The sequence below is a fragment of the Mesocricetus auratus genome, unplaced genomic scaffold, assembly GCF_017639785.1.
Source record: "Mesocricetus auratus isolate SY011 unplaced genomic scaffold, BCM_Maur_2.0 Super-Scaffold_100011, whole genome shotgun sequence".
NCBI classification, from domain to species: domain Eukaryota; kingdom Metazoa; phylum Chordata; class Mammalia; order Rodentia; family Cricetidae; genus Mesocricetus; species Mesocricetus auratus.
In genome coordinates, this window is record NW_024429195.1 from 35469137 (window position 1) to 35491556 (window position 22420).

General features: G+C 44.3%; 1 protein-coding gene across 1 annotated transcript; it reads right to left on the reverse strand.

Annotated features, from left to right (window-relative positions):
* Positions 1-322: 322 nt before the first annotated feature.
* Tnfsf10 (TNF superfamily member 10) lies at positions 323-12278 on the reverse strand. Its single transcript, XM_005069757.4, has 5 exons — positions 12033-12278; positions 8462-8593; positions 5824-5866; positions 2640-2744; positions 323-1655 (listed from the first exon to the last, which is right to left on the reverse strand). Exons 1-5 carry the CDS (start codon positions 12174-12176, stop codon positions 1210-1212), a joined length of 870 nt encoding a protein of 289 aa, XP_005069814.1. The 5' UTR covers positions 12177-12278; the 3' UTR covers positions 323-1209.
* Positions 12279-22420: the final 10142 nt, after the last annotated feature.

Genomic DNA, 22420 nt, shown 5'->3' on the forward strand with positions numbered 1-22420 from the left:
CAAGAATGGAGTCAACCGTGGTGTTCTATTTCTCCGGCTTCAGCATCCCTTAGTTGCTCGTAGTGTAGAGTTAAGGCCTCCTGGGCTTTCCACGTCCACGTTAAATTCTCCATTGCTGTTCTTGTTTAGGTCAGCCCTGAACAAGTAATGTTAAACAGACTGAGAGAGGTGTGTGTGTGTGTGTGTGTGTGTGTGTGTGTGTGTGTGTGTGTGTGTAGTAACAGCAATTAATGGAAGAAGAGACTATGAATTTGAAAAAAAGCAAGAAAGTGTATATTGGAAGGATTGAGAAGGAGGAAATGATATGATTATAATCTCAAAATATTAAAAAAAAACAATTTTATAATAAAGAATGTGTCCATGGTCTTTCATTTGAAAATTTCTGAAAGACTAGAATTGGGGGTATCCAAACTGTTGGCTTCTGTGGACCACATTGGGTGAAGACATTTTGTTGAGCCATACATTACTTTTCAGAGGTGTTCAACCTGTGAGTGGGTTTTGAGATCATAAACACATCTATTTTGTATGACGATGGGACACAATGTTGTTTACACAGGGTTCACACTTGAGAACCTCATACTAAGTTACCATTAAAAAAACAGTTTTACACACACACACACACACATACACACACACACACACACACAATCTCCTAATGTTCTAGGTGAGGGATTCTGTGATTTTTTTCAACATAATATTTTCATTGACCATTTGGAAAATCATAACCCTATCATACTCATTTCCCAGTCCTCCCAGGCCCCCCAATCTTGTGAACCCCCCAAGTCCAATTTGTGTAGCCCATATACTCATTGGAGTATGATAAAACTCCCAGGGTCAATCCCTTCAAGAAAACGGAGTCCTTCTCCACCCACACCGCCACAGTAGCCATCAGTTTTGGTGAGCTATACGTCAGCATCCTTATCACAATTTTTAATAGCTCTCTTCAAGGGCTGGCTTCCTGTCTAGGCTGTCAGTATTTTTGGATGGTGGGGATAGTGATACAAATTGTCACAGAAACCCTCCATGTCCCTCTTACTCAACTGTAATTCTGCAGTCATCAATACCACTGCAGAAGTAGCTTCTTTGCCCTTCACAGACAGCAGGAGCATGGAGCATGAACTTCTCATAGTATCTGGAGACACCATGTACCCAGAGTCATCACCCTTGATGACTGGGCATTTTAGACTCTGTCTGATTTTTGTATATCATTCAGTTAATTAAAAAGGCTCCAAAAAAGCTGGCTTCTTGGTCCAAGTCCATCAAATGCTCATTTGTCACAGAAACAAAGATCCTGTCATTTTCCTTCAGCTCAAACAGTCCCCCTTGGTAGATGGAATAGAGTCCATACTCTGCATCTCTGGACCAGCAGCTGTTCCTGGCACTCTTCATCAGCATGATGGGGTCTGGATAGCTGGTGTATTTGTAGATGTACTGTACCATTTGCTTGTTTTGGCCTCTATCCTTTGAGACCGTCTTGGAACCCTCTTCATTCTCTCGAAACCGGAAGTACGTCTGGGAATAGATGTAGTAAAGGCCCTGTTCCTGGATGACCAGCTCTCCATTTCTCAAAAGCACATAGTTGAGGAACGAATGCCCTTTCCTAGATGACTCCCAGGATTCTATCTTCTGGCCCAAGGTCTTTCCATCCTTGGACACTACATGAAAAGGAGAGAAACAGCAGGAGGAAGTTTGCATCACAGTAAGGAACTACCCCAGCTGCTCAGCACAGTCAGCATGCTCATTGAGCTTACACACTCAATGTCGATCCAAATCCAACTTCTCAACCTCTCAGTCTGATGTGGATTACAAAGGCTTTTGTAATCACATGAACCTGGGAGGCCCCTCTGTCATTTTGACCTGCTGTAATTGCCTCTCTTTTCAGTACCTCATTTGTCAGCTATGCCACACACCCCCCCACACACACACACCAAAGCTTGACATTCCTGTGGTTCAAAAGTGGTGGGAGATACTAGTGTCTTGGGTGAAAATAAATGCTGTGCATGTGACCTTTTGACGAGAAGAAAGGGTTGATACAAATAGACGCCACACAGAGAGAGAGAGAGAGAGAGAGAGAGAGAGAGAGAGAGAGAGAGAGAGAGAGAGAGAGAGAGAGAGAGAGAGAGAGAGATTACTTTAAAGATGAAGAAAAAAGCTTGGGTGTGGTGGTGCCTGCCATCCCAGCCCTTGGGGACCTGAGACAGAAGGATCTGGAGTTCAAAACCAGCCTAGGCTCACTGTTTCAGCAAAAGAAGAGAAAGAAAAGAGTAGTGGGGGAAGGGGAGCTCAAGAGGCAGCAAAGGCAGCAGGAAAGGTGGCTCAATGGGAGTCTGAGAGCAACGTTCTCTCACGTACACTTTTCCTAAGACCACCATGCCCGGAGAGTTACCAAGCTCCTTGCGTGTCATTTTGTTTCTCAAAAGAGTCATCCGATACTTGATCATTGTTGGGCACTTTTGTCATAGAAATATTTCAGATAAAAATTAAAAATAAACTACTTGGAACAATTCCAGAGTGTCATTCACGCCCCCACTCCCGCTACCAACCCCAACCCCAGCCCCAGCCCCAACCCCAGCCCCAGCCCCAGCCCCAGCCCCACCCTCTGCCAGCCCCACCCCCTGTTCCCGCCCTCGTGATCTTACTCGGAGCTAAGGCTGAACTGCTTTTCCGACTGATTCCGGTAATGTGAGCTGCCACTCTCTGAGGTTTCCCACTTCTGGGCGGGAAAGGAATACTTAGCTGCTTTTCTAAAAGACACAGAGAGACATCAGCGCTTGTCAGAACAGTTCTCAGACACACCGCCCTGCTCATACCCCGCTGTGTCTGACCAGGGGTCGATCCTACAGTGGATCTGGAGAGGTGGCATGGGGTGCAGAATGCTGACCCAGATTTGAGCCCACCACCCACGTGGCGCCTCACAACTGTCTGTAACTCCAGTTCTAGAGCAAACACGAGGGTCTGAGTTTGAATTCTCAGCACCCACCTAAAGACCCAGGCACTGTCACATGCCTGTATCCCGAGGGAAGAGCCCTGGGGAGAAGTGAATGGAGACAGAGGTCACTGGGTTACTGCTGCCAACCAGCCAATGGTCTCTCTGTAAGAGACATATCTAAAGGGAACAGGCAGAAACTGTTAGAGGACACGTGACAGCCTCTTCTGGTCTCCCAAAGCAGGCACACACACCTGCACACGCATAATGTAAATCCTGTACCATCATGTCTTTTAAAACTTAGTTTCAAAACCCCGTATCTGCTCACATGTGGTTAAGATAAATTACATTCCATCAGCAAACAAATATTGGCAAGAACAGGAAACTATACCACGCTATTCAGAGCTATGGAGATTAGCCATTAATTCCACTGAGTCCTTGAGGAACTTGCTGTATTTTGTGAGATACTGATCGGAAAATAAAATAATTATTTATGGGAAGTAAAGATGGGGGTTAGCAGATTGGAGGTCAGGGAGGGTTTGCTGAGGGGATGGTGTTAAAGATATTTTCAGTCGTATATTCCTGTAAGCCCAAGTGCGCACCACATCTACCCCAGGAACCCTCCCAGGGACAAGGAGAAAAGTCACGAATAACCAAGAAACAGAGCTGCACAGATAAGTAGGGATAGAAGAGAGGCATTTCCAGAGAGCTAAAGCCAAAGCCCAGGGCAGAAGACAGGCCCAGGAGCTGTTCAGGACTGACTTGAAAGGAACAGAACCCAAGATCTGATGTGCGACTGCCTTTAAAGACAGAACACTGGAAGGTGCGAAGAGATGCGTGTGCTTCAGGCCCACTTGGGTCAAGGTCTAGTTTGATGGGCAGAGGATGTGAAGTTGGAGACTGCTAGGCAAGTTACAGGGTTGAAAGCACTGGTCCATCTCCAGTTGGAAGCTCAGGGAGAAAAACCAGGCAATAACATCTCATAACTAGGCAGTGAATGAAAAAAAGGAGAAATCACTTCCAAAATCTGGTATTGGCTATAAATCACAGTTAATATTATCTTGTTATTTTTGAAGATGTTTTCTTCTTGAAGCAAAAATCTCCTGAGAGCTTCCAAGGAACTTGATCATCTCTGTGTGGTTTTGAAATGAGCAAGGTGGAGGGAGTGGGTGGATGGAGAGTAGATGGGAGGATGGACGGATGGCCATATGGCTAGAGAGTCATCACAGAGTAGATCACTGGGGAGGAGGGGAAGTGATTGACATATACATTCTGCCTTCTGCTGTTCTGTTCACCCAGATCCCAGAGGTCTATAAACCGTGCAGAGACTTCCCCTTTTCTTTTACTTTATTAGCATGTACACAAAATAATGTGTTTCGTTGTAACATTTTTGTCTTTTGTCCATATTCACTCCCTTCACCTTCTTGCTTCTTCTCCCTCCTCCCACTGGTCCTCCCCCTTTTTGCAAATAGTCCTCCTTCTACTTCCATGTCTTCTTATTGGCATATATTGTATAAAGTGATATTTCATTATGACACTTATTTTCGGTGATATGACTTAATGCTTATTAGAGAAAATTAGTAACCAGCACAAATTGGGTCACATGGTCTGGTAAACAGTGTTATCCTGGTCCTGTGTTCTAATATAGATGTTTCATCCACATTCTCCACAAAAACATCCAGGCAAGTGCAACAATATCCTGAATACATGACTGTTAGCAGTTTACCAAATATTATGACTTAAACTGCCCCTGAATTTTTTAGGGTTCTCATATACTGTACAGCACTAAAACCACAAGAACCAATTTCCAATTTCCAAAGTATTAGAACAAAAAGAATTGGCTTCCAAAGTGCTTACAATAGCTGTGTTGTGACCATAGCCACTCTGAGAAAATGCTAGCTACACAACTTATAAGATAATTTTTAAAAATAGTTCTCTCTCCCTCCACTCTCTATTTTGTTGTTTTTTTTATTCACAATCACTTCAATGTAACGGAAGAGAAGACAGTAAGTACATGGATAAAATTATATATAAAATACAATGATATAACCAAAAGATGTGTGATGGAAATAATGAGATTCAGGGGAACTTAGAAATGTTCCAAGAAGAGAAATTTGTGAGCAAAAGAGCCATGAAGTAGTGAAAGGAACCCCGGCCAGGGGTGGGGAGCGAGACGGAAGCTTAAATAAGCCAGCCTGGGTGAGGATACAATGAGAACTGTGTGAAGAAAAACCTCCTGGCTGTTAGCAGGATGCTGAGCTTGTGTGGAGTGCAGTAGAGACCACAGCTGAGATCGGGGGTAGGTAAAGAGTTTGCTGGGGAAGGAGTGTAGAGACCACAGCTGAGATCCGGGGTAGATAAAGAGTTTGCTGGGGAAGGAGTGTAGAGACCACAGCTGAGATCCAGGGTAGGTAAAGAGTTTGCTGGGGAAGGAGTGTAGAGACCACAGCTGAGATCCAGGGTAGGTAAAGAGTTTGCTGGGGAAGGAGTGACTCAGTGAGATGCTTTGGAGGGGAAGAAAGGCACTGTGGTCAGAGGCAGAAAAGATGAGTAATTTTTGGAGGATTTTATCTATTTTACTTCCTGCCAAGTTATAGATAATATTTAATATGATTTATTTACAGTATATTGGAAAGCGAAATAATTAAATAAGCGAAGAAATTGAAGTCAAATGGAACATCATGCTGGAAAGAATAAGATAAAGAAAGAATAAAGTTCTGACCGTTTGTAGGCTGAAATGTTAATCCCGAGCTTTCCAGTCCTTAGTACAAAGAAAATCAATAAACAGGGTAAGACAGTGGGCAAAAGGTCCTAACTGGTATGTATGAATGGGAGCAAGTAGAGACTGGGAAGGTATTCAGCTTTAACAAGTAAAAATAACAACAAAATATAACTACCTTGAACTGTAGAAGTGGTTTCCTTAACAGTTCTCAAAGACACCTAAAAACAGTATTGAATAAAGCTTGTTAATGCCCCTAAAAATGTAACAGAATACACATACTTCTAGATTTTCTTTCTGACACATGACAGGATATTTATGTGGTATATCAATATAGAACTTCTTTTACCCAAGCATAGGTATTTATGGGGGATCTGGGAGGATCTTGAGATACCATGACCAAAGGACAGTCTGAAAGTTCTGTTTGTCACTTGGATAAGCTGAGAAGGAAGGGCACAACTATACTGCCTAGGTCAGTCATAGGTTTCCATGAAGCTGACAATAACCATGTCTCTTCATTCTCTGTGGAGTGTGTGTGTGTGTGTGTGTGTGTGTGTGAGTGTGTATGTGCATGTGTGCATGCGTGCGTGCCCAGCAGCTGAAAGCAAATCGCTAAATCTGAACCATAGGATGTAAGCAAGACAAAAAGCATAGATGGCCACAAATATGTTTACTCTATGAATGTCTGACTTAGCCTCACCGTGTTATTCTCTTCTTTTGATAATGTTACGTTCATGCCCAAAGAAAGTCCCACAACTTGCTAAACTTATGACATTCCCCTCCCCTTGTGGTAACCAATGGAGAAAACCAGTACAAAAGGGAACACGGAGTCTTTCTGTTTGTGGAGCAGAGCCTGGCTTGAGTCATTATGACTGCTGAACCCCCATTTATCCTTTGTCACTCTTGATTTCTGTGCCATCACTGCCACATCACTGTAAATGTCAGAAACACATCATCTGTGTGCCTGTGCCAGAAAGTAGAAGCTCTGTCTCGCTTTGCTTCGACTCCACGATAGTTGTGACCATTCACTGGCATTGGTCCCATGGGCTCTGGAGAAAGGGCAAGGAGGAAAAGTGGATTTTAACCCTCCTCCTCTCTTTTCTGTTTTTCTTTCTTTCTCTTATTCTAGGACAGGAAGCAAAGAAGGAAGAGGGAGAAAGGAAAAGAAGGGAGAGAGACAGGGAAGGAAAGAAAAGAGAAGTAGGAATAGAGAGAGGAAGAAAGCAAGAAACCAAGGAAGGGTCATTCTACAAGAATGACTACAAGCAGGCCAGGTGACCATGAGTCAAGGCTTCTCTACAGCTCCTTAGGAAGCCTTAAGTAACTTAACTGATCTGACCTGAAATGGCTTTATCTGTTTGAAAACGTGTAAAAGCATAATGGTGGTTCCTTCCCTGGGAGTTACTCTCTGAATTTGGTGGGATGCTGTTCAAAATGAACAGATGTTTACAGGACACAGAAGGCTTGTCACACCTAGAGTGGGGTATGGACTCTTCTCACACACTCACATCCACCTGCCGTGTCCTCTCCCTCCTAGTTTCTCTCGACTCTGTTTGTCCAGGATGAGTCTGGGTGGGTGCGTGGGAATTTCCAGAAAGTGACATGGAAAATCCATAATCACCTTTCCCTTATTTCTTCTCCATGGTTGGTTTTTGCAGTCACGAGCACCCCAGACTCCAGACTTTGTGTCCGGTAGCACCCCAGCCTCCAGATTAGTTCAAGTTTCTTTTCCTGATGACCCACTGAACCCCTAAGTCAAGGACTTTGGGAGTCCCATGTCTGAGGTTCCTCTAGAACTGTCCAAAGCTCTAGAGGCGTTTGTGAAACCTCCTGTACACCCGCCTTCACAGATGTTGTTGTACAGCTGTTTGCAATGGTACCCAGTCCAGGTGGAAGACTAATTCATTGGGCTTACAAACTACATTCCAGGTGATGTCTGGATGCTATTGTGAATACCACTCAAGTCACCCACTGGAACCCTGGTCATTGGAACAGCACTGTTTCCGTGGAACAAATAATAGACTCCCAAGGCTGTTCGGCATACAGCCTCCTCCTACACTGGGAATTCCCACCATATCCTTAGATGGTGATGTCTCTTAGCTTGCAGAGTATTCTTAATATTGGTGCCTCCATGTGACCTTCTCAGAAAGCCAGGAGGTAAATATTTGTAAATGCCAGCTTCCTAAAAAAGGAGGCAGGCAGAGAAGACATTGATCTGACTTAATCTAAAAGTAAAATCAGTTAACCACATTCAGTAAAATGAACTGTTAGTCAACCTGAGATTTCTTCCATGGATCCCAGTGAAGCAATTTGCATCAACAGATGCATTTTCTACCTTGTCATTTGTCAACAGTGAATTGAGATGACCTCACCTCTGATTTCTCAGAGTATTCTTCTACACACACACACACACACAAAATGTGTATTTATCAGCCATGTGGGATGAATAGAAAACATCATTTGGCCTCTTTTGTCTTCTGAATAAAAGTAAATAAAAACAAACAAACAATGAGACACTGGACAACCACACCCTCTCTCTCTCTCTCTCTCTCTGTGTGTGTGTGTGTGTGTGTGTGTGTGTGTGTGTGTGTGTGTGTGCTCGCGCGCTCCCAGAGTAAGATACAAACCCCAGGAGGCAGCTAGCTAAAGTCAGCCCCGGCTTTCCCTGCTGCCTAATATCAGCTATTACACCATGTTGGGGAAAATCACTTAAGCCCTCTAGGACTTGGTTTCTTCTTCTGCAAAACACAGGTTTCCAGACTTGAAAGTCTGAAAATTCTTTGTCCCCTGGCCTCACATTCCTGCTGAGTACTTACCTCTTCGATGAGCTGATACAGCTGCTTCCTAGTCTGCAGACAGTATTGGATCTCCTCTTCAGTGGGGCTCCAGGCATCCTCATCTTCCTTTAACAAGCAATCCAGTCTACTTCTGGAGTATTTGTTCTGCAGCTGGGTGGAGATAGGATATAACTGTGATGAACACGTCCCTTTTCTTGCTACCCATTTGGAAGCTGAAAGAACGAAAAGTGATGAAAATTGGCAGGAGTTTGGGTGCCATGAGTAGTTTGAGGTTTTGAAAGTAGGCATGTTGCCTGTTGTCCGTTGATGTTAATCAAGCAGTTGGAAGTGGCAGCAGGGTAAGGACTAGCACTTGGCTCAGGGTGCTCTTCGCTGACCCATCCCTAGCAGGTGTGTCCTCGCTCTTGCTTTCACTGGCTTGCACTTTCTCACTAGACCTTTGTGGTAATGAGGTTTCTTCCAGCTCTGAGACAGTGCGGCTCTCCCTCCAAAGCTGGAAAGTTGCCTGTGCTCAAAGTAGGGAGAGGAATCCATTTAAATGTCCACATCTTAACAAAAGCAGCCGAGCCTCTGGTGTGTGGGAAATGTTCTGCGCCTTCACCACAGCCCCTGCAGCTGAGTAGATTGCAGTTATTACATGGTTCCTACTCTGGATGGTTCCATGATGCCACTAGGAATCTGTACCCTGCCTCATCAATGGTTCGCAAAACCTAGGGACTGATCTAAGAAGACTACACATGCTGAAGGTGTTGTGCCAGGACTGGAAGCCAATGTTTACAATAGCCTCATAATTGCCAACGAAGTCCTTACCCTTGTCAGTGACCACTACCCAATACTATAACTCTCATGCCTACCACACGGCTCCTACGAACCATTCAGAGCATTCTCACACCTCATGCTGTTACCAAATCAGGAAAGGGAGGGGCACAAGAAAAGGTTCCAAGACGGGGAGGAAGCAGTCCCCATAGATTTCTTCTTTCAGCTTTGGTTTTGTTTTCCTAATAGCTTGGATTTACAGCATGTTATTTCTCAATGCCTGTTGGCATAGGCCTGTAAACTCAGCTGAAGCAGGAGGATTACAAGTTTAGGGTTTGCCTAATGAGTACATCCAAGCCCAGTCTGCACAAATCAAACAAAACAGAAGAAAACAAAAACAGAGGATTGGGGTCTAGCTCATTGGAAGAATTCTTGTCTAGCATGTGTGACCCTGGGTTCTAACCCTGTCACTGCATAGCTCAATGGCAGAGTTCTTGCTTTGCTTGCCCAAGTTCCTAGACTCTAAGCACTGAGAACCTCAATAAAAACCATATCTGACTGATGGGGAAGTCCTGTGTATATGTAAATAAAGCACTGTTGGCCAATAGGGAAGCAAGATAGATGGGACTAGGAGTCCAGGAGGATTCTGGGAAATGTAGTGAAGGAAGCTGTTGCCATGTGATTCCCGGGAAGAGGGGACAAAGTCTGCGTTCTCAGAAAGATAAGTCCTTATAAAAATATATATTGGCGATTATGGGTCAATAATTAAGTCAGAGCTAGCCAATGAGAAACAATAGCAAATGGCCAACAGCTTCATAATTAATATAGTGTCTTGTGTGTTATTTGGGGGTTCACACAGCTTGGCAGGGCCCAGGCGGCTGGCGGGAAAGACAACTTACATATTTTGTATGACATTCACCACAGCAAATTTATAAAATACAAAAAAAGTGAAAATGAGAATCAACTTTATCCTGCCCTCTAGAGATCACCATTGTCAACTTTTGGTGTTGGTCTTGCTAGACATTTTCATGTATAAGTAATGATTTCAGGACAAAAGGAATGCAGGGAGGAAGCCTCAGCCCCAATCCCCCTGCTCCCTGGTCACCTTCAGCACCTGCAGGTGCTAAACCAATGTTGGTCACAGATGCGAGGGACTAGTGTTGAGCACTTTGCTGTCTCTCTCCCTCCACATCCTTACTCCACCACATCCTTTCTTCCCTTAGGAGACATGCCTAAACAAAGGGATTCTAAACTTTGTTTGAAATTGCTGCAATTTTTTGGCAGAGTTTTGAAAACCTTAATTACACAATTAGACAAATACGTGAGTCAACAGAGGATCAAGTCAATCTTAAAATAAGGCCAACTTGCAATGTGTGCAAATTGTGGAGCCACCTGGGATAGAGACAGACTCACCTGTTGATGTGGAGAAGTTAACAAACCAGGGCATGCTGCCACAAACCAGTAAACATAGCTATGCTCCAATCTCCTATGTAAACTTAGAACTAAAAAATAATTACAGGTATACCTTTTTCCCCCTCAGAAATATACAAACTTGGGGCCAGCAAGATGACTCAAAGGAACAGAGTATTTGTCATCAAGCTCGATGACCTGAGTTCAATCCCCAGGATCTACAAGGTAGAAGGAGAGAACTAATTGCAGTTCTCATTCCTCATCAGATACATGTCCTTGTATGTAGGACAGCAGTTACTGCAGGGACTCACAACTAGTCAGAGTATGAAGAATAAATGTGGAACACTCAGACACTGAAGCAATCTCCATCACTCCCTCACCTCAAGGGCCAGGCAACTCCAGAGAGTGGGCTAGGAGACAGCTCAGTCAGTTAAAGGCTTGCTGTGTAAGGTGATGGCCCAAGTTCGGTCCCCAGAAGCCCAGGCTCTGGAGTCAAAGACAGAAAGATCCCCGGGGCTTGCTGACAGTCAAGTCTAGCCAAGTCAGGGAATTCAAGGTTCAGTGAGAGACGAGAGACCCTGTCTCAGAAAAGTAAGCTGGATGGTAACTGAGAAAGACATCTGACATTGACCTCTGATCTCCACATCACATGCTTCTCTCTCTCTCTCTCTCTCTCTCTCTTCTATCTCTCTTTCTCCCTTCCTCTCTCCCCCTCCCTCTCTCTCTATCTCTTCCTCTCTCTCCCTCCCTTCTTCTCTCTCCCTCTCTCCCTTCCTCTCTCCCCCTCCCTCTCTCTCTCTCTCTCTCTCTCTCTTCTATCTCTCTTTCTCCCTTCCTCTCTCTCCCTCTCTCCCTTCCTCTCTCCCCCTCCCTCTCTCTCTATCTCTTCCTCTCTCTCTCCCTCTCTTCCTCTCTCTCCCCCTCTCTCTCTCCCTTCCTCTCTCCCCCTCCCTCCCTCCCTCTCTCTCTCTCTCTCTCTCTCTCTCTCTCTCTCTCTCTCTTCCCCTATCCCTCTTTCTCCCTCCATCTCCTCCATCTCTCTTATTTACTCACTCACTCACTCACTCACTAACTCACTCACTCTGTCTCTCTCACACACAAAAGGAACCCAAGCATTTGCAGAAAGCTTTGGGGCATGGTGACAATACTAACAGACACTTTAGAAAGCTGATAACAAACTTCCTAGGAGCGCTGTTGCATGTACCGGTGGCATTTATTTGCAGCCTGTTCTGTAACTACACCTGCGTGGAAGTCTGTCATACTTGAACATTTATAAAGTCTCACCAGGAGTAGTTAGAGTCTGCAACCAGAAAGGGCACATATAAATGCACAGCTCTTAGCTTCATTTCAAAGACTAGCAAGCAGAGAGGCAAAGGAGAGACAAGTGCTGCGGAGACCACCTGCTGCTAACCTCGCTACTAACCTGCTTCATCTCGTTAGTGAAGTACACGTAAGTCATAGCCACAGACAGCGTTTGCAGGAGCATCTGCAGGAGCACTGTGCAGATCACCATCATCCAGAAGTGCTGGCCAAAGCTGGGACCCTTCAGGGTCTCCGTGGAGGGCATGGCCCTGACTCCCCAGTGCAAGGGTACAGCCCAGCAGCAAGGAACTGAAAAGCCAGTTGGGCCAGTAGTTTCTTTTCATTGTTGAGAGCAAAAGTGAAACTGAGCTTCCCCGAAGGCAGATTTACAACAGAGATTGTATCCACCCATATCAGGAAGCAAGCATACTTAAAAACTCTCCAGCTCCCTGCTCAGTCTCTGACACTGAGTCTAGGACAGGCACAACTTCTAGCAACAGTGTCAATTCCAATAAGACATCTTTCAGGCTGGTATCCCATTATGGTGAGCAAAGGGTTCACTTGTGACATGATTCAAATTCTCTCTGATCTGATGAAGCTGGCTACCTCACAGAACATTTCCTTTGGTGGCTACAAAGCCATGACTCCCAGGCAGTATTGGCCGGGCGTTGCCTGTTAAGAGACCTCTGTGGTTTGGGTTTCAAGCAAAACACAATGGTGCTCAGGCTAACTGGAGTCAGGTCTCTCTCTGTCCTCCCCATCCTAGTGTCACTCTGCCAGACTAAGGACGTTGGTCCCAGGCTTTGACACTGGAAAAATAAAAAGTGTTTTCAGGAGGATGAAATGAATAATTGACTGGTTCTTAGGAGGTGCCTAGTAAATCCTGACTAAGAGGGCGGAGCCAGGGCTGCTCATCAACCTAAGATGTGATGGACAGTAGGTATGGAATTCCAAAAGAAAAAAAAGAGCACATCTGAGTGAATTAGGGTGCTATCCCTACTCCCAAACTATGACCAGACAAGAAACAAAAAACAGTCAGGGAGCTAGAGAGATGACTCAGCTGCCGAATGAGCTGAGATGCAAACCTAACAACCCGAGATCCAGCCCAGAACCCACGGGAGAAGGAGGGAACCAACTCCCAAAAGTTGTCCCTGACCTCCACACACACTGTGGTTTGCCCAAGCCTGCACACAGACACATTTAAAACAAAAGCATTCACCATAGCCCATGGCAGACGAAAAGACCCAATAAATGTCATGGTCAGAGAAAGAACAACCAGAAACAAGTGGCATTAACCTTAATAATATATGCAATTCAATATATTCAAAATACTATTAATGTCAATACATAATCGATATATGTTTTTATATAGTGAGGGTTGGGAATGTAACATGAGGCCCTGGGTTTAATTGCAAGAATTACAAAATAAATACAAATAAATAAAAAAGGAATATATATATGTATATATATGTATGTGTGTGTGTGTGTTTATTTTCACTTCATTGCATGACAATCTTGACACTAACTCTTTATCTGAAACACTTGATCTGCATTTAGACTTCTCAATATTCATTCTTCAGTTGTGGCATGTTCCAAAAACATTCAGACACTCACATCAAACATGAGTCTTTAAATTAAAATTGAACCTGGAAAAACAGAAGCTAAAGGTCATCTGAGGCTATAAGACAAGTTCAAAACAAACCTAGGATGCACGGCTATCTCCAAGGGTTAACTGAATAAAGCTGAAAGGTTAGTTCCTTAGCCGTCCTAACCATATCTCTACCTGACTAACACAGACTGTTTACACAGCATAGGCAGGAAGGCTGAGCTTGGTGCAGGCCAGTGAGGCATGGTTTTAGAGACTTTAAGAGATAGTTCTCCACTGTGGTGGTATAATTAAGCGTCCACCTTCTTTATGGGACAGTATCTCACTCTATGGTGCTCATCTCGGGATCTTCCTGCCACTGTGTCCCCAGCACTGGGATTCCAGCCTATGGATGCTGGGGCTCTATGCTTGTACAACCAACGCTTTGCCAGCTGAACCATCTCCCCAGCCCCAACCATTATCACTTTTTAATCTCAGGAGTTTAAAATGATATCTCCACTCTGCTTTTGATTTGTATACTTTTTAATTATTGGAAGGAAATCAAGAGTAACCTTTGTGACATGTAAAGATAACATAAACCAAATGTCATATTCCTTTCCTCGTTTTTTGTTTTTCTTTCTTTTCTTGTAGTATTTTTTTTATTCTTTGACAGTTTATCCAATGGCACAGCTAATTTCAGTTGTCAACTTGGCATCCTTGATAAGATGGAAACACAGTTAAAGAACTGGTCTCATCGCACCAGCCTTTGGGAATATCTGTGGGATATTTTCTTGATTGCTAATTGACATGGAAGGACCCGGGCCACTGTGTGCAGTGCCATTCCTGAGCAGGTGAGTCTGGGCTTTATAAGAAAGGTACCTGAGAAAGCTAGGGAAGCCAGCCAGTAAGCAATGTCCTTCCATGGTCTCTGCTTCAGCTCCTGCTGTGGCTTTCCTCGACCAATAAGCTGGATAAACCATTTTTTCCTTAAGCTAGTTGGTCAGTGATTTATCACAGCCAGAGAAACAAGTCAGAACAGACAATACACTGACTGCGTCTACCTACCACTGCTTCTCTCTAGTTCCCTCTAGTGCCCCCAACACCACATTCCAGCTTCGTGTCCTCTTTGAGTTTTTGTTAGTGACCCTCTGAGTCCAATTAGTGCTGCTGATACGTGTGTGGCCACAATAAGCGCATGAGTGCCTGACTATCCCCTGGGTCATGAGCAACCAGCCAGCAACCACAGTCCCCAAACAGAGTAACTCTCCCTTCCTCAGCAGACATCAACTGCTAATAGCTCTTCTGATAGTGGTGGGACAGACTTGAGGAGCCCTGGCCCCGTCTACACTGGAATTTTTTTTCAACATAATCTTTTTATTTATTATTTGGGAATTGCACATAATGCCCCTGATCACACCCACTCCCCTGTCCTCCCAGGTCCTACCCCCACATTTGTGATCCCTCCAAAAATGTCTGCTCACTGCAGTGTGGTCAAACCTCCAGTGGACAGCCCTTAAAGAAAATGAGTCCTTCCCCACCCTTCCAGAAGCCATCAGTTATGGAGAGCGTCCTTATCACAATTTTTTTTTCAAGACAGGGTTTCTCTGTATGGCCCTGGCTGTCCTAGAACTCACTCTGTGCCTACAATGCTGCAAGGGTCCTGGCTTCAGTAACCAAATGTAATGGGTTTGCATTTTGGTGCATGCAAAACCAAAACAGCATGACCAAGACACAAGAGTGGAAAATGGTACGTTGCCTACCACAAGTAAGAATAGCATGCAATTTGTTTCCAAAACGATGTCCTCTTTCAATGAATAAAGCATAGAGCTTTTATGTGGGGCAATCATACATATTCCAACAGAAAACCACTTGGGTGGGGGGACACATTCCTGAGTATATTCAGTTCAAGACATACAATACTGCCAATGTTCAGTTTAAGATCATAGTTTAAAAAGAAAATATGGGGGGCTGGAGAGATGACTCAGCAGTTAAAAATATATACTGTGCAATCATGAAGACTAGAGTTCACATCACAGCATCCATATAACAGGTCAGATGCCTATACATGCCTGTAACCCCAGCTCCAAGACACCTTGCCAGTGCCTATAACCCTAGCTCCAGGTAGGGCAGATAGGAGGATTGCTGGGGCTTGCTGCTCCCAGACTGGCTGAGAAAATTAGTCCCAGGTTTAGGGAGAGACCTTGCCACAAGGGAATAGATGAGGATAAAGACACACACATCGACACATTGTTTTCCTTTTGTGTTCTTCAGGCAAGGCCTCACTACATACCCCAGGCTAGACTGACACTTAGAATCCTCCTGCCTCAGCTTCTCTAACTCTACACTGTATGTTCTGTAACCTTCTACATAGCTCCTGTATCAAGTCTTTCCAACCCATTTAGCTTCGTGTTTTGAAAAGCAACCCCGTTTCATTGATGCTATAGTATTTAATCGAATCATGTGATGATTATTCATTACTGGGGATCCTTTAACTCTTATTAGATGTATAGGATAGGGACATAAGGACATTAGCGTCTGAAGGGTGGTTTCAAGACTTCAGCCTGTGTGCTGTACAAATATAAAAAAACTAGTTGTTATAAGTCAGCTTACAGGAAGTCAAAACAGGGATCTGTTAGTATAGTCTATGATGCTCTTGTACGCTTTTCCCCTTGGATACCCTGTTGTAAGCATGTAAGTGGCATGTAAGGATGGCACACTTGTCACATATGCTGTAGGCAGCTCCTGGTTCGTTGTGAACACCATTTACGCTGAGTAGACATGAGACTCTGGACTCCTTTGCTGGCAAATCAGTGTCATCTGCAGGGTGGTCACAGTGTGGGGCTTTAGTGTCCCTTTCAAAGTGTCCATAGAAAACTCTCACTGCTGCTCTGTGCATGGGTCCCCTTCTGTAGGTGACAGTGTTCTTTCTGCAAGCAAAGGTTTTGTCTTGAGTGGAAATTCAAAGTGACTCACTAACCAGAGACAGGAAGCCAAGGTGGTAAAGGAAAGACACCCTTGATGAGTTGCAGTGAACACTGAGCTCTATAAATGACAGTTTCAACAAAACCTCAACTGGAGTTTTAGTGCCAGTCAACCAAGAACAATTTGAATAAATGGAAACAGAAGCGACAAGTTGTGAAAAGAGATGCTGAACTATTGGTAGGAAACCTGAAAAACTTAGATTTGAATCTGCAGTATCTAGGGATGCCACCACAATCTGCCTACACATCATTCGGTTCATACATCAGAGGTGCCACTACACCAGACCTTCAGTGATTCCTCTACATTGACTCATACTACTTTTTCTGGAAACTGAATATAGTGGCTACAGGGCAACCCCACAGCACAGAATCTACTCAGTGTCCACTTCATCATTATGAATCAAGAGCCTTTGTAATTAACCACTAGTTTCTGTTACACGTGTTTGTGCCCCTAATTGACAGAGCCTGGGTTCAGGGAGAGACAGAAATGAATACCTGATGATTCTAGTTGCTCTGGTGATTAGCCAACGGTGAGTCATAAAGTGAGGAAAACGAAACACAGAAAATAAGTCACCTGGTAGTTAGTTCACAGAAATGCCTTGGGTAGCAATGAAGAGCTGGGGGTGATTTGTGACCCATGAGGCTAAGGTTCACAGGGGCTCAGCACCAGATGTGGGCTGTCCCAGGCTTCTGCCCATCTCTGCTTGTCTAGAAGCAGCTGCAGAAATGGAGGCTCCAGGAAAACGTGCCCCCATTTAGTGTAGGCCAGATAAGCCAGGAAGCCCATGACCGGAAGGGACCCACCACCTCTTAGAACTCCTCCAGACTTAAAGACTGTTCAGTCACAGGGACACAATGTTATAATTGTCAGCTTGGGTAATGCAGGTAACACTGTCCTTCTGTGTGAAGTTTCCACCAATGTGCTTGTACACACTTCCTCTGCACCAGGAAGGAATGCAGAAGAGGCACTAATCAACACCACATGCTTCCTGACACGGGAGGATTAGAAGCCAAGAATCTCTTCTTTCTCACTGGAACACTTCCTGTAGGAACACAGAGTTTGCAATTGTTGCAGACAGGGGTTTCTATAACAGAGAAGAACGATGCAGAATTTGAGCCCACAGAGACCTAAGGAAAGTTGGACTGCTAATCTGCACTAATAAATAAGATGTTAAAGAATGCATGAGAGTAGCAGAAACATCCAGTTTTGGGAAATAACTTCTACTGAAGATCTCCAGAGGCATAGCCAAGCATGCTCTGCTTTTACTCGAAAGAGTGATGCCAAGGACTGGTATGGATGGTGTTGTCACTGAAGATAAGGTGACTTCCACCAACCTTGTCTCGAATAGTTTGTACCAAGGAAGTATCAAATATTACTAGTTCAGGTTTTTTTTTTTTTGTAAAAACTAAAATCATGTTCTATAAGAAGGAAAGGGTAAGGTAATTTATTTAAAACAAGGTGAAGTCTCACCATGCAATTTGCTTTCTCATTGGTCCCTCCCAGAGTACACTAAAGTGGTTGGCATTTTCCGCCTAAGGGGTCCTCTTGAGACATTGCATAGTCTGTGGGAAGTACAAAGGGACAGGAGACATTGTAAACATCGGTGCTTGGCTGTCTGTGTGCCCCTTCCCACCTCAAGCTGAATGTTCTGTCCTTCAAGTTAAAATACAAATCAGCAGATATCGTTTCCAGTACTGAAAGATGTATGTACTGCTACAGAAACTAGTTTGCTTAAAGTTATGCATGTATTATGTATCTACTCCGAGTTCATGCTAACAACTTCCGTTCTAAAGAAAAGCAAAGGACAAAAAATTAGTAATAACCTTACATATCATCCTAGTGTCATTGTGGACATGTACTGGAGTTAAGTGTCATTGTATGTCTGTATCCTCTGTGCTGTACTAGCCAGCTAATCCCTTCCACAATCACTGAGCTGCTCTTAGGAAATGGTGTGAGACTGAATGCATTTCTACTGCACAGTAACACATGGAAACAGCACCATGAGTAAGTATAGGCTATTGTTTTTGTTAGTCCTTACTCCATTGAAATCACAGAATAAATTTTTAATTAGTCAATCACAAGAAAGCAGTGAGGAAAGTGACTTGCTCACATATAGGCCCAGGAATGAGGCAAGTGGCGGCCTGGGAATCCCACGCCTTCTAGATGCAGATCCCAGCGCCTCATTCTTCTTCCCCGCTTTGGCCGCATCCTCAGCCTGCTCACTCTAGAGTCGTGCAACAGAAACTAGAAGTTGGGATGTGCTTTCATATCTAAAAGTCAGGACCACATGCTTCTCTTCCTCATTTCTCATACTTCTCTGTTTCTTTTTCCTCAATTATCATAAAATTGGCAATGCTATGGGGGAGCAGGAAGGTTGAGTCAAGGTAAGAATAGAGGAGAGCAGGATGAGAGATACCATAATAGATCCGAGTCATTATAGGTTTGAGGAGAGAGCTGACATTAGTGAGATCTCCAGAGATCTACAAGGATAACACCAACTGGCAAACTAAGCAATAGTGGAGAGACTACATTAATAGCCCCTCCTGGATGGTAAGGTTGATGACTACCTTAAATGCCATCCTAGAACCTTCATCCAGTGACTGATGGAAGCAGAGACAGATACCCACAGCTAAACACTGAACTGAACTCCTGGAACCTAGTGACAGAGATGGAGGAGTGATGAGCATAGGGGTCAAGACCATGATGGTGAAACCCATAAAGACAGTTGACCGGATAAAGGGGGGAGCTCTTGAATCCCAGACTGATGCCTGAGAGGCCAACAGGGGACTGATCCAGACTCCATGAATGTAGTCTCAGTGAGGAGGCCACAGAAATCACTGGGGCCTTGGGTAGTAGATCAGTGTTTATCATGGTGTATGAATGATATTTGGGAACCCATTCCAAATAGAGGGATACTCTCTCAGCCTGTACACATGGGGAAGGGGCCTAGGTGCTGCCCTGGATGAAATGACAGACTTTGGAGATCCCCCCAAGGAGGGCCTAACCCTCCCTGGGGAATGATGTGGGGATTGGGTGGGGGGCTGCGGGGGCTGGTGGAAGGATAAGGGAGGAGGGGTGGGAGAGGGAGCTGGGATTGAGATGTGAAGCATTCATGTTTCTAATTTAAATAAAAACATATATTGAGGAAAAAATTAACAATGCTAAAATGTAAGGTTTTCAGTATAGGGACTGTGTTAAAGTTTTCCAGAAACTTGTGTTAACTTGTTACTACTGTCAGTACCTCAGATGATGAACTTATAAAGCTAAAAGGGTTGTTTTTTTTTTTAACTTAGAAATTTATTCTGAGGCCTCGGCCATCTATGGGACCTCAGATAGTAGATCAGTATTTATCCCTGGAATCCGAATGAACTTTGCGAGCCCATTCCACATGGAGGGGTGCTTTCTCAGCCTGGACAAATGGGGGAGGGCCTACACCCTGCCTGGGAAGACTTTGAAGATCCCCCATGAAAGACCTCCCTGGGGTGTGAAGGGGGATGTGATAAGGAGTTGGGGGGGTTAGTCAGGAGGCAGGGGAGGAGGGGAGGGAGAGGGAGCTAGGATTGACATGTGAAGCAATCTTGTTTAAATAAAAAAATTAAAATAGAAAAAAATTAAAAAGAAGTTTATTCTGTTTAATACACAGGCTTTATATAGCTTTTGTTAAAAAATAAAATAAAACAGTGAAACCAAGACACAATGTCCAAGTCCAGGCCCTCCCAACCTGCCAATGCAGGAGCTCTTTAGTTGTGTGTATCAATTGGAAGAGAAAGGAAAAAAAAAACCATGGATGGGAACCACACAGTTTTCATAAAACAAATTTATGCAACTGAAGGGTCCTTGCTGGGTCTAGCAAATTGCCTTTACGATAGAGAAAGAAAAAAGGGGAGATAGAAAAACAAAACAAGACAAATCAACCCAAAGAGGACAAAGTCCCAGAGTTCCAAATCAACTTAGGAGCCTGTCACACTTGGACAGAATCTCCAGCATCCATGAACAGTGCCTCCCCTGCTCTCTAGAGCTGGGGTCCCGAGGTTTCCCCACAGACCCCCACAGGCAACAAGAGTGAAAACATTCACTCAGACCTTTGTGGTGCTTCAACGTGGTCTCACTTCTGGGCAAGCTTTACAAACCTATACAAGGTTGAAAGCATAATTTACATGGGTGCTAAAATTCAAAAGGAAGGAAGAAAAAAATGGGGGGAGGGGAGGAAAGAGGGAGGGAAAAACACCTCAGGGGAGGCAAGGTATTTAAAGGAACCACAAGAATGCCAACAATATTTAAATGCCCTTAGAAGAATTTTTGACTTAAAATATTTCACTTTAAATGTCAATGGAAGAATGTCACTAATACATCATGGACACCTTTGTAATGTAAATCCATGCCCTTAAAAACAAGAAACCATTGAACTTCAACCTAGCAATTATTACAACAAATGTTATAGTCTAAAGCTTAAACATATTTTAGCATTTTTGGAATGGAATTGGGTACAAACCAAATAAAATTTACCACATAACAAGCATGTCCACCTAGGACTGTGGGGACACTTGAGCCTTCCCCATGGACATTTGAGCCTCTCTAAGTCATCAAGGTTGTCGGCACCTGCACTTTCAGTCTCCTTCCTGGGCTCTGGTGCTGCCACAGGCTCTTCCCCGGGCTGACGTGGTTGTGGCAGCAGAAACAACTGCTACAGCCTTCTCCTTCTTGTGCTTTTTGTGCTTCTTGTGTTTCTTATCCTTTTTGTGATTCTTGTCCTTCTTTTTCTTCTTCTTTCCTAAAGGCTCCTGCACCTCTCCTTGGTGCTATGATCCCGGAACCAAGCCCCTAACACATGGCCTCTGTGGGGGGACATTCCAGATACAAGCACGTGGCAGGCTGCACCACCCAGAGGAACGGATTTCTGAACTTAAATGAAGTTCTTTTATTTTACCTACTGAAAGGAAAAATGGGGGTGGGCGGAACTAAATTAAGAAAGTCTACATGATCATGGGGCATCAAGCAAACAAATAGTTCCTTCATATCAGTTCCCAGAGGAGAAGAAAAGGAGAGCAGCATAGGGAGTCCATTTAACAAAATAGTTTTTGAAAGCTTCCCAAGTACCAGGAATGGTACTGGCAGCCGGATGCGTGAAAGACAAAGAATACCATTAGACTCCACCCAAGACCCTTTCCAATGCACGTTGTCATCAAGGAGTCAGAGACAGAGAATTCCAAATGTAGAAAGAAAAGTGCCAAATACATCTAAGAGAATCCTCATTAGACACCAGCAGATTTCTCAGCAGGAAACTTACAGGCCAGGAGATAATAGAATGATACCATCAAGAGTACATAACAAAATTCTAGCCAAGAACACTGTTGCCCAGCAAGCTGTCCTTCAGAAAATGAAGATAAAATGAAGTATTTCTCAGAAAGCAAACACTGGGGCTGGAGAGACTGCTCCAAGCGTAAGTGCTGGGTTCACACTCAGAATCCATATAGCTGCCAGCATGCCATGGTGGCCCCTGGAATTCCAGCCCCAGAAGATGAAGACGGGGGATCCTCAGAGCCATATCAGCGCACTCTGGGTTTGATTGTGAGACTCTGCTTCCATGATGAAGGTGAAAGAGGGAATCAAGAATGATGCTCGACACCAGCCTATGGCCTTCAGACACACACATGTACATACACACACCCCATATGCATGTGCTCCCCGATGTAAACCATCATCTGGCCACCTGACATGCAGCATCAGACAGAGAACCTTGACTGTCTCTGAGGCATCAGCTCATCTTGGTCCAGACTACTGACTCATCCTACTCAAAAGCCACCCATCTGTCATTTGTTTGCCTGTCTGGACCAGGTACTATGACTCTCCTCCATACTTCCTATTGGAAAGAGGAAACCCAGCTGAAAGTTCCATCAAGTGGTTCAATTTTCCCTCTTGTTGAAGGGGAAACTGTTGGTAGA